The 17,123-nt window shown below is 36.3% G+C and overlaps 1 protein-coding gene across 1 annotated transcript in view; it reads left to right on the forward strand.

Moving 5' to 3' along the window:
- LOC9662146 (kinesin-like protein KIF6) overlaps positions 1-14,206 on the forward strand; it is a 32,985-nt gene extending 18,779 nt beyond the window's left edge. Inside the window, exon 16 of the mRNA XM_024666114.1 lies at positions 14,096-14,206. Within this exon, the coding sequence (XP_024521882.1) occupies positions 14,096-14,206 (111 nt within the window). The remainder of the gene's footprint in view (positions 1-14,095) is intronic.
- Positions 14,207-17,123: the final 2,917 nt, after the last annotated feature.

The following is a 17,123-nucleotide window of genomic DNA, read 5'->3' on the forward strand; positions in this document are numbered from 1 at the left end:
TTTAGTCGTGCTTCTCTCCATTTGCTAGGGTATCAAAGATCCACTCCTGAAAAACAAAGATCGGTGGACAGACCTTCTAGCAAAAAAAAAAAGAAGAATAAAAGAAAAAGCATTGCATTGAAAACCGGTTTGTTATCTCGATTTTACAAGAGCATAGTGAAAAAGGGAAAGGGAAAGTGTCTGTCTGCTGTGTGTTCTTATTGCCTTTCTCCTTTTCTTTGTTTTGCAGTTGCTCTTTCCCTTGTTGATGGTCACCTAATTGGATCAAAAAGGTCATTTTCGTGGAGTTGGTTGGCATGCTTGCTATCAGCTGCGTGTGTGCTACAGCTAGCTGGTATATGAGAGCTGCTGCGATAACGTATTGAGCTTACTTTAGAGCTTGTGCCATGCGAAGCTTCAGGTCTACATTCAGGTCAACAAGTAGCTAATGGCAGTGTTGAGAGCCTGTGGTTTTCACCTCCAGCCGCTTAAATCGAGCGAACCTGGGCATTTGTGATTCAATTGTTAAAAAAAAAGGTACTGTGGTAATGAGGGGATTTTTTTTTTTTTTTTTAATGATGGAAAGTGTTTTCAATTTTTGTTGTGATGGGAGAATAGCAACTGAAAAATCACATCCTTTTCCATGCTTTATCCAAAGAATATTATTTTTAAGTTTTAATACAAAATTATAGTAGTGCAGCATCAATGAGTGCAAATATCAAAGAGATTGCAGTAGGTGGCAAATATACAGATAAATTTAATATAATATTAGAAGTATCAAGCCAAATAATGAAAAACATGCAGCTTATTCACAATAAAATATTTTAGATACTGCTCAAGAAACGGAAATAAACAAAAAGAAAAGAAAAACAATTCTGAATGCAATGAGCAACTAATGGGTGGTCTTGATAAATTATTAAAAGAGATAAATCCCTATGCTAAGGCATTCACAATATTATAAGAAATAGAGAATGAAGTGTTAAATTCAACAAATATTCAAGGAAGTGTAAGTGATATCTTAATACATATAAAAGGCAATTAGACAACTGATCCAAGATGATACAATGCACTAGGTTCAAATGATTTTAAACATTTAGTTGTACAAAGATGGTATTCATTGATGAATTTTTTTTATTATCTCTAATATATACGATCTTTTTAAAATAAAAATATGTTCAATATGTTTTAAAATGTAGTATTGAATCAATCAAACTCTTTCTTCTATAGAAAAACTTTATAGAACAAATTGTATCTGATTGATTCAATACTATATTATTAAAATTAAACATATTTCTTTTTACAAAGATGGTATATAGTACATACAATAAAAGATATACTTTAAAGTTAAAAGTAAATAAAGTAGTGACTATAGAAATGATATATTTTATCATATTTATTTTATGAATAGCTCCAGCTATTATATCTTGTAAATAAGTTATACTTTTATCATAATCTTATGATTTATAAATTTATGATATTGCATATATATTGTCAAGACCCCCAACAAGATCAAGACTGGAAAATGCTAAAGACAAAGAGAAAAAGCTAGTGAAAACAAAGAAGAGGCCTTAGACTGGTGTTGATTCAGATTGTGGAGAAATGGAGCAAGGCTAACCTATATATACTATAGGTTGATGAAGCTCCACCACTCTTGGATCGAGGACGGCCTAAATATAGCTAAGGTCGAGGAGGCGCCACATCATCATCAGGAATGTGGCTCGAGACTCAGAAATCGGGAAGTCTCTCGAGAGTCAGGAATAGGGAAGTGTCTCGAGAGTCAAGAATAGGGAAGTGTCTCGAGAGTCAGGGATGTGGTCTGCAGGTCAGGAATCCGGCAAGAGTCAGGAATGTGGCAAGAATTGGGGAATTCCTGACAGCACCCCCTCCTCAAGAACGAGTGGAACGAGGATGTGAACGAGAACGAAGAGGAGGATGAGATGAGCGGCGAGGGATGGGAGATGGAGAAAAAGAATGAGGACTAGGACGAGAAGGATAGCGGCAGTGGAAGTCCTGAACAAGGTCAGGAGAATGACCCAGGTTGTCCGCAGGTTCCCAAGTGCGTTCCTCAGGTCCGTAACCCTTCCAGTCCACTAGATAGTAGAGTTTAGACCGTGAAATCTTGGAATCAAGGATGTCCTGAACCTCGTACTCAGACCCATCCTTGAGCTGCACTGGTGGAGGCGGAGGAATGACCCGATTTGGAATAGGACTGGGAATATAAGGCTCAAGGAGAGAGGAGTGAAAAACGGGGTGAATTTGATATGAGGAGGGAAGTGCAAGGCGATAAGTGACAGGATTAATGATGGCAGTGATAGGATTAATGATGGCAGTGATAGGGAAAGGACCAAGGCGTTTGAAATCGAGTTTTGGACAAGGCCTGGTGGTGGAGATATTTCGCCTGAGGAGCCAGACTTTATCCCTGATATTGTAAGGGGGACAATCCTGATGATGGACATTGGCAAATGTTTTATGAGATTCCTGAGCACGATGGAGGTGGAAAGAGATGGAGTTGTGGATTTCCTGGAGGTTGGAGATAAATGCCTCAGAGCGGGGATTTGAACGAGAGGATTCAGATGGAGAAGGAAGTGAGAGATTGAATCGGGGATTTTGGCCAGAGTTCGCAAAGAAGGGGGAAACTCGAAGAGAGGAGTGAACAGAGTTGTTATAGGAGAACTCAGCAAGGGGAAGGATATCGAACCAGTTATCCTGATGATAGTTGATGAAGCACCTCAAGAATTGTTCCAACGTCTGAATCGTTCGCTCGGACTGCCCATCAGTTTGAGGATGATATGCCGAAGAGAGGTTGGCCTTCACTCCAAGCAGCTGCAAAAACCGTTGCCAGAAATGAGAGATGAACTGAGGCCCCCGATCCGAAACCACATCTGTAGGAATCCCATGAAGTCGGAAAATTTCCCTGAATACCAGTTTTGCCATGTCCTCGCCCGAAAACTCCTTGGTACATGGCAAGAAGTGCGCCATCTTTGTGAAGCGATCCACCACGACTAAAATGCTGTTAAAACCTCTAGAACTCGGAAGATCACTCAAGAAATCCATGGAGATGGATTCCCAAGGACCTGAAGGGACCGGAAGGGAACGAAGCAAACCTGAAGGAAGGTGGCGAGGTACCTTATTCCGGGCACAAGTGTAATAGGAGGTAACAAAAGCTTTGATGTAGTCGTCCATGTGAGGCCACCAAAAGTCCCGTACAACTAGCTCATAGGTTTTTGCAATGCCGAAGTGACCAGCAGTCGGGCTATCGTGGCACGCCATCAGGACCAACCTTCGAGCATCACCTTCAGGAACGTAAAGCTGCTCCCCACGGTACAATAAGCCATCTAAGAACTCGAACTTGTCAAATCGCCGGTAGTCGGGAGTTACTAGGTGTCCAGCCTGAAGATGGGGGAAAATGTCGCTAGCGAGATCATCGGATTGAAGATCGTTTCTGATTGCATCCATCAAGGAGGAGTCCTGAGGGGCCAGGGAAATTGCCATAACTTGAAGCCGATCAGGATCGAGGATAACTTGATCCTGTTGATCGAAGGCAGGATTACCAGGCCTGAGACTGAGATAGGAGCGCCTTGAAAGAGCATCAGGAAGGCCTTGAAACGTTCCAGGTCTATACTTGATAACAAAGTCAAACCGACTCAGGAATTGTGCCCACCTTGTTTGACGACGGCTTAAAACTCGGGAAGTGGCAAAGTACTCGAGATTTTTGTGATCCGTCCAGACTATTGTTTGATGGCTCGCCCCCTCCAAGAAACAGTGCCACTCTCCAAAGGAATCCATGATGGCAAGGAGCTCCTTGTCGTGGATTTCGTAATTCATCTCCGCAGGCTGGAATTTCCGAGAATGGAAAGTGACCGGATGAAGTTCGTGATCCGCTCCGAGTTGAGACAGCACAGCACCAATGGCAAAGTCGGAGGCGTCAGCCTCGATGAAGAAAGGTTGTGAGGAATCAGCATGGATCAAGATAGGAGCAGAACTGAAGGCCGCCTTGAGGGTGTCGAAGGCCTGCTGGGCAGCAGTAGACCAAGAGAAGGGAACATCCTTGCGAGTGAGATGTGTGAGAGGAAGGACAATGTCAGAGTAGTGATCAATGAATTTGCGGTAGAAGTTGGCGAAGCCAAGGAAAACCTGAACGTCCGACATGGATTGTGGAGGCTCCCATTCGAGAATAGTCTTGACTTTGGCAAGATCCATCGTGATACCCTCAGGAGTGACAATATACCCAAGGAACTCCACAGACTGCTGATCAAAGGAACATTTCTCAAGCTTCGCGTATAGGCCGTGTTCTCGCAGCTTCGCTAGCACCTTGCGTACATGTTCGTCATGCTCCTCCTGAGTTTTTGAGTAGATGAGGATGTCATCGAGGTAGACGATCACCATCTGATCAAGAAACTCTCGAAAGACGTCGTTCGCTATGTGTTGGAAAACTACTGGAGCATTTGTCAAGCCAAATGGCATGACAGTGTACTCGAAGTGGCCATAGCTGGTTCGGAATGCAGTCTTCCATTTATCACCAGGCCGGATCCGGATCAGGTTGTATTCTCCACAGAGGTCGATCTTGGTGAAGAAGCGGGCACCGCCGAGGCGTTCCAATAGGTCCGAGATCAAGGGCAGCGGATAACGGTTCCGAACAGTCACCTTGTTCAAACCTCGGTAGTCGATGACTAGCCGCAAGCTCCCATCCTTCTTCTTGACAAAGAAGACAGGCACTCTAGCCGGAGACTGCGAATGCTGAATGTAGCCCGAGGCAAGGTTCTCATCCACGTACTCTTTGAGGGCCTTAAGCTCGGACGGGGATAACCCGTAGATAGGCCCCCACGGAGGTGACGCTCCTTCCTATAAATCAATGGGACAATCATAAGGCCGATGAACAGGCAGTACACTAGCTTTTTTCTTGTCAAACACATCCCCAAAATCATGATACTTCTCAGGAAGACTGACAGGAGAAACATGCAAAGCAAAAAGAAAAAGAGGTTCTTCATGAAGGAGTTCTTTCATAGTGATTGTGGAGATAGGAGGAGGCGTACGACTAAATGGAATGATGAGACGAGGATACGGTCCAGTGTAAGATGGAAGAGAGGAAAAAGAAGAGGGTGAAAACTTTATAGAGTCAGGAACAGAACCCCGATTTGAGTTTAGGGAACTTTTCCTGATTCGGACTCGATGAACAGCAGGGGAAGCCGTGGGAGAGATGAGCTATAATTCCTTCCAACAAATCTGAGGCTGATGTAGTTGGAACCAAGGAAGACCGAGCACCACAGAGGAGGACTTGCTGTTGATGATATTGAAGGCGATATCGGTGACGGTGGACCCGATGTGTACTCGAACGGGCAACGTTTCCCTAAGTCCAGAAGATGGAGACACAAAATGCCCGCCGATGCCTTCAACCCTCAAATCCCGTATGGTAGGAGAAAGAGGAACGTGATGTCGGGCAGCAAAGTCCGTGTCCATGAAGCAGGAAGTTGCACCTGAGTCCAGTAACGCCAGAGCCTTGAGTCCTGATTGTCCGGCGAAAGAAAGGAGACATGGGACGCGGAAGTTGCGGGAATTGGTGGTGGCTTTGATGAAAGGTGGTGAGGAGCTTGATAAAGAAGAAAAGTGATTTTTATTTGGGGAGTCCAAACAGACAGCTCCTACTTTGTTTGGACAGGGTCGTTTCCCGACTGCAATAGAGGTGGACTTTGAGGCAGAGTGAACTCGAGCAGTCGAGGAGGCTTCTTGGGACATACAGCTGCTTTGTGATTAGGATCAGCACAATAGAGGCAAAGATTATGAGATATTCGACGTTGCTTCTCAGCAGGACTCAACTTCCCTCTAATGAGTCGGGGAGTACCAGAAATATCCATCGGAACCGGAGTAGTAGGTTCAGGAGTATGCCCCGAAGACTCAAGCTGGGATTCCTGAGTCTGGGACGGAAAAACAGCGGCGCGGCGACTTTCCTGACAACGTTCAAAGAGACGATTGTCACATCGAACAGCTTTGTTGATGTCATCCGACAGGTCCTTGGGATCCTCCATGGTGAGCAACAAATCCTTGACACCGTTGTTGAGGCCGAAACGAAATTGGTCAATCAGGGCCCACTCATCCCACTGAGTGTCCAAAGCAAGGAGTTGAAACTCTGCAGCGTAGATCGAGGCAAGACGAGACCCCTGAGAGAGACGTCTCATCTTTGTGGTAGCAGCCTGAACCCGATCCGTCTCGCCAAAACATGCTTCGAGCTTTTCTTTGAACAATTGAAGATCCATCAACTTTGGAACCACGACCCCTTTCATGCTCTTCTCCAGAAGAGGAGAAAACCATGACAAAGCTGCACCTTCGAGCAATGTCCCAATCGCGCCGATTTGAGACTCGGGAGTAGGGTACCGCCGATGTTGAAGTGCGAAGATCAACTCCATCTGGTTCAGGAATCCGTGAAGCTCTAAACGCTTGCCTGAAAATTTTGCCAGGAAGCTCACCTTCGGTTTAGGAACTTTGCTGGATCCTTGAGCCGAAAGTGAAGCAAGCTCCTGCTGCATGCGAAGAAGGGTCGCCTTCAGCTCGGTATTCTTAGATTGGATTTTTGCAAGGACTTCAGCAAAGAAATCAGGATGGTTTGGAGACTCCATTGGCAAGAAGAAAGAAAAAAGGGGGAAAAAAAGGCAAAGGTAATCAAACAATCAAAACGAGCTAAATAAAAAAACGAAAAAACACAATCTGAATCAAACTGTCAAGACCCCCAACAAGATCAAGACTGGAAAATGCTAAAGACAAAGAGAAAAAGCTAGTGAAAACAAAGAAGAGGCCTTAGACTGGTGTTGATTCAGATTGTGGAGAAATGGAACAAGGCTAACCTATATATACTATAGGTTGATGAAGCTCCACCACTCTTGGATCGAGGACGGCCTAAATATAGATGAGGTCGAGGAGGCGCCACATCATTATCAGGAATGTGGCTCGAGACTCAGGAATCGGGAAGTCTCTCGAGAGTCAGGAATAGGGAAGTGTCTCGAGAGTTAGGAATAGGGAAGTGTCTCGAGAGTCAGGGATGTGGTCTGCAAGTCAGGAATCCGGCGAGAGTCAGGAATGTGGCAAGAATTGGGGAATTCCTGACATATATGAGACTATATCTGAGCTAACAGATAACTCAATATGAGTAGATTCATTGATGAATGTGTAATAAATCTGTTATTTACACTAATAATTTGTGCATTGATATACGAAAAAAATAAAATAAAATATCATTGAGACAACATTAGACACAATACAAAAGGCCACCATCTTAAAAAATATGATTCATATTGTAAGGGCCAAGTGTATGGCTACGATGCCGTATACTAATATTAGCGTAGTGGGATTTTGGTAACCGTCGGATTGGTTTCAATTTGGACCATTCACTCCTGTATATAAGCTAGGGTTTTTGGGTTAATTGATATGCACATTTTCTGTATTCCCTTTCCATATTCTAAGCACTCACAATATCACATAAATTTTTATTAATAATAAAGCAATCTATGGACCATTTTTTAATTTTCTGATATGTTGTAGTCTTAGGAAACAATAATATTATGAATTGTAAATACCCTAATATGAGGATAAAACCTTATCTTTCATTGAAATATTTTAGCCTCAGTGTAAATTTATATCCAAAATAAATTAAACATAAAGGTAATAATCTTAATTACATTTACCATTCTCTCTATAAAAAACATATACAGAAAGAATCTTAATGATATAAAAAATACTTTAATTTTGAAATATTACTTCTAGAAAGAACAAATATAAATATATGAAGGGAGAGGATATCGAATACAATATGGAAAAAGAAAAAAAATTCTAAAACAAAAATATAATGTAATGTAAGTTATTTTTTAAAATAAGTTTTACAAAATATTAAATTTAAAACAATAAAACATACAATGTCTAAATTAGAATATAAATAAAAAAATTTCTCTAAAAATATGATATTTTCTAACTTATAATAGAAGAGTTAATAGTTCTAGATATTTCTTGTGTAAAATATTTTCTTAATAGTAATCTTATTTTACTTATTAATATAAACATAAATGAAATTAAACATTATTGAGTTGTCAATTGGCTAGGATGTAGTCTAAGTTTTATATAATATCATAAATTTTTTTATCACTTTATGCTACATTGTATTTTTACATGAAAAAAATAATTAGGTATATATATGATTAAGACAACATTAGTACATGGACCGTGTAAAGAAAATTAATTTAATTATATTAAAGCTATCTATATACCATTCATGAACTTTGTGATATATTATAGTTCTAGCATAACAAAAGATTATATATCATCAAACCCTACTCTACCCCAGTATAGAGTAAAACATTACCATTCATTTATCATCATAAAATTTCAGCATTCATAACAGTGTTATAAAGCCTTAATTTTAAATATAAATACATTAATATGGGGAGATAATAATCTTGTTTCAGATTTATAAAATAAATACATAAAAAGTATTTTTAATATATATAATATAATAATTTTTATTTTAAATATTACTCTCAAACACATGAATAATAATATTAGATAAATAGTTTTTATCAATGATAATATGTAAAATATTAAAAGTTTTTAAAAGAAAATATAAGACATAAAGCTAACATACTTCACTTATTATCATGCAATTCCAAAAATTTCAGTCTGAAATGATGAAAGATAAACTTCCAAGACTTCATCCAACAATCAGATTTTTAAATTTGATATAATGTACTGAGTTATATTTATTATGTTATGATGTGTGTTGGTTTTAGAATCAAATATAGAAATTTTTAATATAAATATTATGTTATATTTAACTATATATCTTATAATTATGATTATGTTAAAAATTACAATTACGCTTACAACTCTTTGAAATTATTCAAATATCAGAAATAGACACAATGTTCCTAGCATAGCTGGGACTTTTGCAAGTACTCCCTTATTTAAAAGTGCTATTGGCATATGGCATCTAGTGTCTTTTATTCCATTTTAGAATATTATTTGTGAATATACTTATAATCTAATGGTTGAAATTCAAAAACTTCAAATAAATGGCATAGATCATGTGGTAAAAGGTTGGCAATGCTTCAATTTTAATTTTAAAAATGCTCCAAATCAAGTGAAATTTTTTAGGGCAATCAGGTAGATTGTGAGCACTCTCTCTCTCTCTCTCTCTCTCTCTCTCTCTCTCTCCCCCCTATGTGTGTGTGTGTGTGTGTGTGTATGTGTATAAAATATCTTTTGGGACGAAATTCTGAGCAAGCTCCAGTCATTGAGAGCCAAATTGGTAATAAACTCACCTGCATGATACTATGAGATGCTATGATAGACATGTGCCATTATCGTGCAGGTAAAGTGGCAAAAAAAGGCTGCAGAGTAAGCTCTCCACAAGCTGATTTTTCTGTGTGGTTCTACTTCTGCCTCCAATGATAGTTAGCTTCTGCCTAGCATAGGAGAGAAATTAGAACATAAAGCTGAAGGAATATTGAAAACCACATACTTGGCTGTAAGTTGCTTTGTAAGGGATTGTAAGCACCACTCCAAGTCCTTTTCTCTAAGCTACTTGACAACAAGGGCTCACATGGTGAAGAGGAACAAAATTGGAGTGAAGCACTTGCTAATGGAGCCATTAGAGCATTAGAGAAAGTATCTTAGCTAGGGAGGAATAAGCACCAGCCTTGGCATGTTCTTGACAAGTCTGCATTTATAGCGCTCGTAGTTGGGTATGTCCTCCTCCATGTCATAGTTCTTGTTGTTCTTTCAAGCAAGAATATTGAAGAGTGAAGATGATAAAAGGGCTTAATATAGCAGCTTATGAGAACTATTTACATTCATTGCTTTATTGTTCTAGGTAGAGATGGCTAGGACTAAGCAGACAATCAGGAGGAAGTACTGTGATGAAGATGAGTATTGTGAGGATGATTATAATAAATATTATGACAATGCTGTGTATTAATTTACCTATACATTACTTCTCCTCTTTTTAACATATTATAACCATGTTATAAATAAAAATATAGGTAATATAAAATTTAAGTTATAATTTTAAATTTAATAAGTTTTTCATGTTTTTATTTGAATTAATATAATTTAGGTGATTATTAAAAATAAACCATATCAGTAATAAAATAGTTAAATTTCTCAATCAAATTGGTAAGGTGATGTGGGAGATATATATAGCATACCCAAGATAAATAAATTTTCTTTTCTACTTTTACAATGTTAGAAATTTTAATTGTATACAAGGTTAAATTTACCTAGCTTTTGCTTCTATTCAGCATTAGAGTAATGTAAAATAATGAAATTAATGGAATTATAAAATGGATGTATTTGGTAAGATAAGATCATTTTATTTATCATCATAAAAATTAAATTGTAATTTGTTTTTATTGCCTTTATAAAAATGTAAACAACCCTAAAAGCACCCACAATTGACTTTTCATAAAATCAAAGAACTATAGGTTTTTTTGTAATTTTTTTGGTGAAGTTATAAATTTAATTACGTACTGAGTTAACTTCTTTATTATCTGAACTGTAATGATGCCTTTAACTTTCATAGTATACTAAAGAATAATAGATTTTTTATTATGTATCTCATTTTGCATTTAAAAACATACATTAGTAAATTTATCCATATTGCTACCTCATTTATATTAAACCTCATAAACTGGCAATAGAGAGTGATTCTAGATATATTGAAAGAATATAAGAAATGTATAATAGTTACTTGCAACTCAAGAGATAGTAAAATAGTGTAATTTCTATAAAAAAAATTTGATTATGAAATACTTTAAAGCAATATTTCAAATATAGTTATATCGTGAGAAAGAACCACTAAATTTTTCATACATTTTCTATATATAAATAAAAATTGTCCCTTAGTGGCTATTACTTCTGCCAAATGCTTTTTTTCACTTCTGTATGTATAAAGGATTTAATGTAAGCTGCTGGTGCTTCTTTTTTCCATTTTTCCTAGTGTATTGAGAGGATTGATTTTATATTATAGATAAATAATCTTCATGGCTCATTATGCCAATGTAGAAATAATACTATGGAATGACAAATCATGGAAGATGAGGAAAGATAAGGTAAAAGGTGTAGTGTTACCATCCAGCTGGAGATATTAAAGATATTTCAAGAAAATCCTACATAATACCAACTTTATAAATATTCTTACACTAATATTCTATTCCATCTACGTTTTATTTCTATCATGGAATATTTAATGAAATTATAATATATTAGATAAAAAATTAAAATTTAAAAAATTAAATGTAACATATCACATTATAAATACATAATATAATCATAATAAACATTTTTCAAATTAAAATAAAAATAGATTTAAATATAGATTCAAAACTCACTTAATCTACATACATGTTGTAAATTATAAAAATATAAACATTGTTATGGAGTTTAGTACTAATTAAATTTAAAGTATTGTATTACATATCATTAACACTATTTTTACATATATTTTTATATAGAGAGAATGCGTATATGAATTAAGAGTATTATCTCTATGTTTCATTTTTCCATTTATCTTTGTACAACAAAATTATGTTTAATTTCACTGAAGTACTATCAAATCAATCAAATACTCTTTGTTCTATAAAGGTTTCATTCTATAGATCAAAGAGTATGCTCAAATATCTGCTGGGAGACATAACATGCTGAAGATAAATAAATCTACTTTTCTAATTCTACAATGTTAGAAATTTTAATTGTATACATAAATTTATCTTCAATTTACTATTCATCTCCCAAAAAATGGACAATAATGCAAATAGATGATAATGCAAGTTTTGGGGAAGATAATATCATTTTTTAATCATGAATAATTTGAAATTTGAAATTTTTATTGCTTTTAATAAAAGGGTACACAATAAAAAACACATCTATAAGATTGCTGCCATACTTGACTAGCAATTGATTTTTCAAAAAAAAAAAGAATTATATATACTACAAAACAAATAAAAGGTTAGTTATTTTGAAATTATAATTTTTAATTCATATTGATCTGAATAGTTTTTATATGAACTATAATGATGTTTCAAACTTTCATAGTTTACTAAAGAAGAAAAGAATTTCTATTATCTGTCTGGTTTTACATTTAAAATATACATTAGTAAATATATATATACATATTCACACTACATTAGAGATGTTTGAAATGAGTTAGCTCCAAAAAAAATTATTATATAATGTTCATATTAAGACAAATCAGTACTAATGCTTCATGATAAAACAATGGAATCATATTTAAAAAAAATTACTATTAAATGATTTAACAGAAGTTACTATTCAGCAATTATATAAAGCTGAACATGATTATAGATTAACCTAGATTATAAAGTATTAAATTTTTAAATATAAATAGAGATCTAACACATTACTATGTAAATACTAATATTATATTATTTTGTGCATGATACATTATTGAATTTCATATAAAAATAATATAAATATTACATTTTTAAATTACTATATCTTTTTGAGAACAAATTTGTACTATAAAGCTTATCATTTCTGACTAAAGTGTTACTATTGCATTTTATTCGCAATGATTCTTCATTTTATTTTTAAAAAATAACTTTATTGATACTTATATTTTAAATAATATAGGAATTGAAATTACATAAATAGATATTTTGATTGATATTTGATATGTTTCATATAATATAAATTTTTTTTATAACACAAATATAGCAACTATTTATTAAAATATTTATTAAAGAATATTTTAAACTATGATTTATATTAACTTTAACATGAATATTGTGGAAAACTCTTCTTTTGTAGACCAAATGTGATTTATAAAATTTTTTGTACTTATAAAAATCTTCCAAAATTAATCATATTTTTTATATTTCTTCAAATATGTGCATGTTTTTATATTTATATCATCAATAATTTTTCCTATTGGTAAAAATATATTAGTTTTTTATAATTAGTAATTTATATTTCAAATTAAGAGCATAGTTTTGTTTTCTTTCTTGCTTCAAATACTCCACTTCTATTTTTTAACTAAAAAAATGTATAATCTAATTTATTTATTTGGTAATATTCAAATTTACTTCTCAATAATTTTTTTGATATATTTCTTTTCTTGTAAAACCTATCCGTAACACTTAAATTTTATTCCCACTATCTTCATCAATTGGAGTTAAGAGATAAAAATTCTAAATAACATACCTTGTCCAAGGGTTTCAAGTGCAAACCTATAAGGGTATCATTTGATTATTTTTGTGAAAAATTTTTTTATATATATATTTGAAGAAGGTGGGAATATTTTGATATTGTTAGTGGACTTAACATATATAACAAAAGCATGTAAATTTTTTATAGAATTTGACCAAAAATATAAGAATAAAATAAATATTTAGATTATGATACTCTAGAAATAAATATAGAAATATTCATAATGAAAATTTGTGAAGGATTTTCTTCATAGTGGGTTTAGTGTTCTTCTATTTTGTATTGAAGCTGTAATTGATTTTTTCTAGAATAAAATTCTTGTTAATTAAAGCATATCACTGTTGATTACAATTAGTTACACAACACTATCAGTAAATCAATCTAGTAATAAATGTTAGCAATTAAAATATAAAATAACATTATAATATTCATAATAAGATTTAAATTTGTTAAAGTGTTTTTTAAGAAAATCATTTTACTTCATCATTCTCTTGTATTATAAATAAGATTGTTCAAACCTTGATTTTATATTACATAAATCTAAAAATTATATAAAATGATATAATTAGATCTAACATACTACTATATATATGAATAATTAAAATATATTTTATATTGCAATAACCACTGCTTCCTTCCTCTAAGAAATTTTTTTCTTTATTAAATACTATGAAATACCATATCTACATAAAATAGAAAGACTATTTTTAAAGATTTTTTTTTAAAAAGAAACATATTTTCAGCTGGATTTATATCAGTTTTAAAATGGATGTTATAGAAAATGCTAATCTTGAAGACTAAAATTAATTTAGAAAATTATTCTTGCTTATAAAGATACTATAAAGTAATGATATTTTATTATATCTTCCTTCAGATGGAGCTTCACTTTCTTCAACTTCTTTGATTCCTCTTACAGGTGGTTATGGAGCTGGGAGGCAATGCTCCATGCATAGTGGAAGATCTCGTTCCAGACTTGGAAGGTACAATCGCTAAGTTGGTCCACAAGGGATTCTATCAAAGCGGCTAGTCGTGCATTCACATGCAGCATCTTTACATGAAAGGTGAGGTATCCGACATGACTCAGATATCATGGGCCCGATTGATGTGTCATCTTGGCGAAGATCTCCACCTTTGAGTTTCTTAACAGCAGCTATCAATGCATCCTTCACTTACACAACCAGCACCAAATACGTTAGATCAAAGCTCCATTTGAAAACAAACAATACAATAGAATTTAAAGACGAGTATGCAAAGTTCAATTAAAGTATCAATTTGTGAAGTTGAGCAATGGTATATGTTAGGACCCGAAGGCACACCAAAGGTAAGCTAATTAGCATCAACAGCTACAGTGGAGAAGAGCATGAACAAGGCAGTGAAGGCAGGCACCAAACTTTTAGTTGGTGGTAAGTGAAGGGGAGCTTGCATGAAGCCAACAATCCTGGAAGACACTCCCTTTGACACAGACACAAGGAAGGAAGAGATTTTTGGTCCTGTGATTCTTCTCTACTCATACAAGTAAGCTCTCAAAGTTTCTTAGCTACCGAAGTTTTTATTTACTCTCTTTTTTTTTCTCTCTAAACGAAAGCGGTGGTGACGCAGTGATTTCAAGGAAGCCGTGAAGGAAGCTAACAACACGCATTATGGTCTCCAAGCCGGCGTCTTTACACATGATCTAAACAAGGCCTTCTATGCGTTTGAGCACATAGAGGTAGCTTTGCGTTTAGATATAGTTGATCGTTTGTTTGATGATTATTTGATCTTCACAGGCTGGAGGAGTTTGCCTCAACGATTCGCCAAGCATGCGCGTTGATAGCCAGCCATACGGTGGGATCAAAGACTCTGGAATCCAACGAGAGGGTATCAAGTACGCGAATGGACGACATGCTTGAAACCAAAGTTTTAGTCATGTGCAATGTAGGCAACACGTCTTACTTTTGATCAAGCTCGAGCTCGAGCTTTCGAGAAGAGTAAATACAGTCTATCCACAAACCATTGCCGAGTTGTCCTCGTTTGCTCGCTCGCTCTCTAGCACTATCAACCTTTTACCTTTAGGACGGAGAATGCTTGTCTATAAGCTCCTGGGAGAGGGTATATAGCTTGTGAGCGAGCTCGGGATCTCTGCCATAAGCGCTACAGTTGGATTTGTTGGAATCCACGAAGTATTGCCTGGTGACGTCCTTGTGGCTTGGATGTAAAGCCGTAGCACGTCGTAGCAGCGCCCTGAGAGATCAATCACGTATTAGTCACGAAAAACTTCCAGATAATTGGGAGAATTCTTCTTACCTGTGGCACATTTTTCCAAAGGAAGCTGGAGAAGAACTTGAGAACCCCTGCATGAAGATCAAAGTTCCATAAGTAACCGAAAACAATGACGAGGCAAAGAGACAAACTCATTATGTAGAATGTGTACCACATCAAAGGTGTCATTATAAACCCTGGATGAACAGCGTTGGCTGTGATGTCAACTCCTTCGGCCTAATCAGCGAAAGAGAAAGCATTGACGAAAGAGAAAGGTGGGAGAGATTTCAAAGCATTAGACGAATACCTTGAATCTCATTACCAGTTCTTTGGCGTGGAAGATGATCGCGAGGTTGGATTGACTGTATCCTCTACTGTCGGAGTACCTTTTGGAAGAAAAAAGGAAGAATGTAAGCTCACGAGAAAAGAGAGTTGTTTGGTGTACCAGGCTTTGTCATTAAGGTGTGAGAACTGGATTCCACCACTGTAAGAGGCGTTATGCGCGATGGAGGAGAGATTGACAAACACTTTCCTTGGCAGTCTCCCTCATTTTGTCCAGGAGCAAGTTTGTGAGAAGAAAATGGTCTAAACATCACAACAAGATAGAAAAGATACCTGGATCAATGTATACACGGAAAATCATGGAATTCTTTTGATCAAGTTCGAATTTTTCCTCATACCTTGTAAAGTTCCATCACTTTGGAGGTGAGCTTGGAAGCATCGTGCCAGGCATGGCTCTCTGGGCACAGCAATGGCCGGAGTATGTGCCGTCCCAAAGCAGTGTGGAGCAAAACTCGAGCAAATGGCGATATCACCTCTCTGGAGGAGCTCACCGCGATCAAAACCACACCTTTGATCACCACCTTCATCACAGAAATGAAAATCCATGAGATGATCCAACTATAGTGGCTTGGAGCTTACCTGCGTTGAGCTTAGATCTTGGCAGCTGCCATAAGAGCGAGCAATCCACCATCGTCGTGACCAACGAGTACGACTGATGAGAATTCTAGTTGCTGGCAAAAGCTCAGCAACAAATCCACCTGCGAGCTCTAATCAGAGAAATCAAACAAGCAAGAACGACAGAAAAAACTCTTTTTTTTTTCTAGACGGCGATGAATAGAACATTCACTTGTGACTGGAGCTCGTAAGGATTGGGAAGACCATCTTTGTCACGGCCACCATTTTTGCCTGGCCGGTTCGTCAGTCCCCAGCCAGGCCGATCAAACGCAGCAACACTGTGGCCGGTTTGTCGAGCTAGCGGAGCCATTACATGCCTCCAAGAGAAGACATCACCTCCAAAACCATGCACCAAAACTATTCCTTTGGAGCTCGAATATCCCGGATCAATGTCCACAATATGTTCTTCTCCTCCTCGATCACACCATCCAGAAACTTTGGACGGCAGACTCAACGAAGAGCTTAGAAACAGTGGCTTTGATCCTGGAAATGGTAAGCTTACACTCCTCGACAGTGAGTTTGATCCAAAACTTCTCTGGTCTCTCGGCCATCCCTCGCAATCTTGGATGTGCAAGTGCAAGCCTTTGCAGAGCATGAACTTGCTGTTAACGAGCAGTGGCAACTGCTTATCATCCTTGTCGCTCTTCCAGAGCTTTTGGAAGATCGCTGTGGATTGAAAGCGCTTGCCGCACCTGAGCTTGACTATATATTTATAAAAGAAATTCTGCCAGGATTAAGAAAAGAACTTT

Source organism: Selaginella moellendorffii, unplaced genomic scaffold (genome assembly GCF_000143415.4).
Source record: "Selaginella moellendorffii unplaced genomic scaffold, v1.0 SELMOscaffold_135, whole genome shotgun sequence".
In the NCBI taxonomy this organism is placed as follows: domain Eukaryota; kingdom Viridiplantae; phylum Streptophyta; class Lycopodiopsida; order Selaginellales; family Selaginellaceae; genus Selaginella; species Selaginella moellendorffii.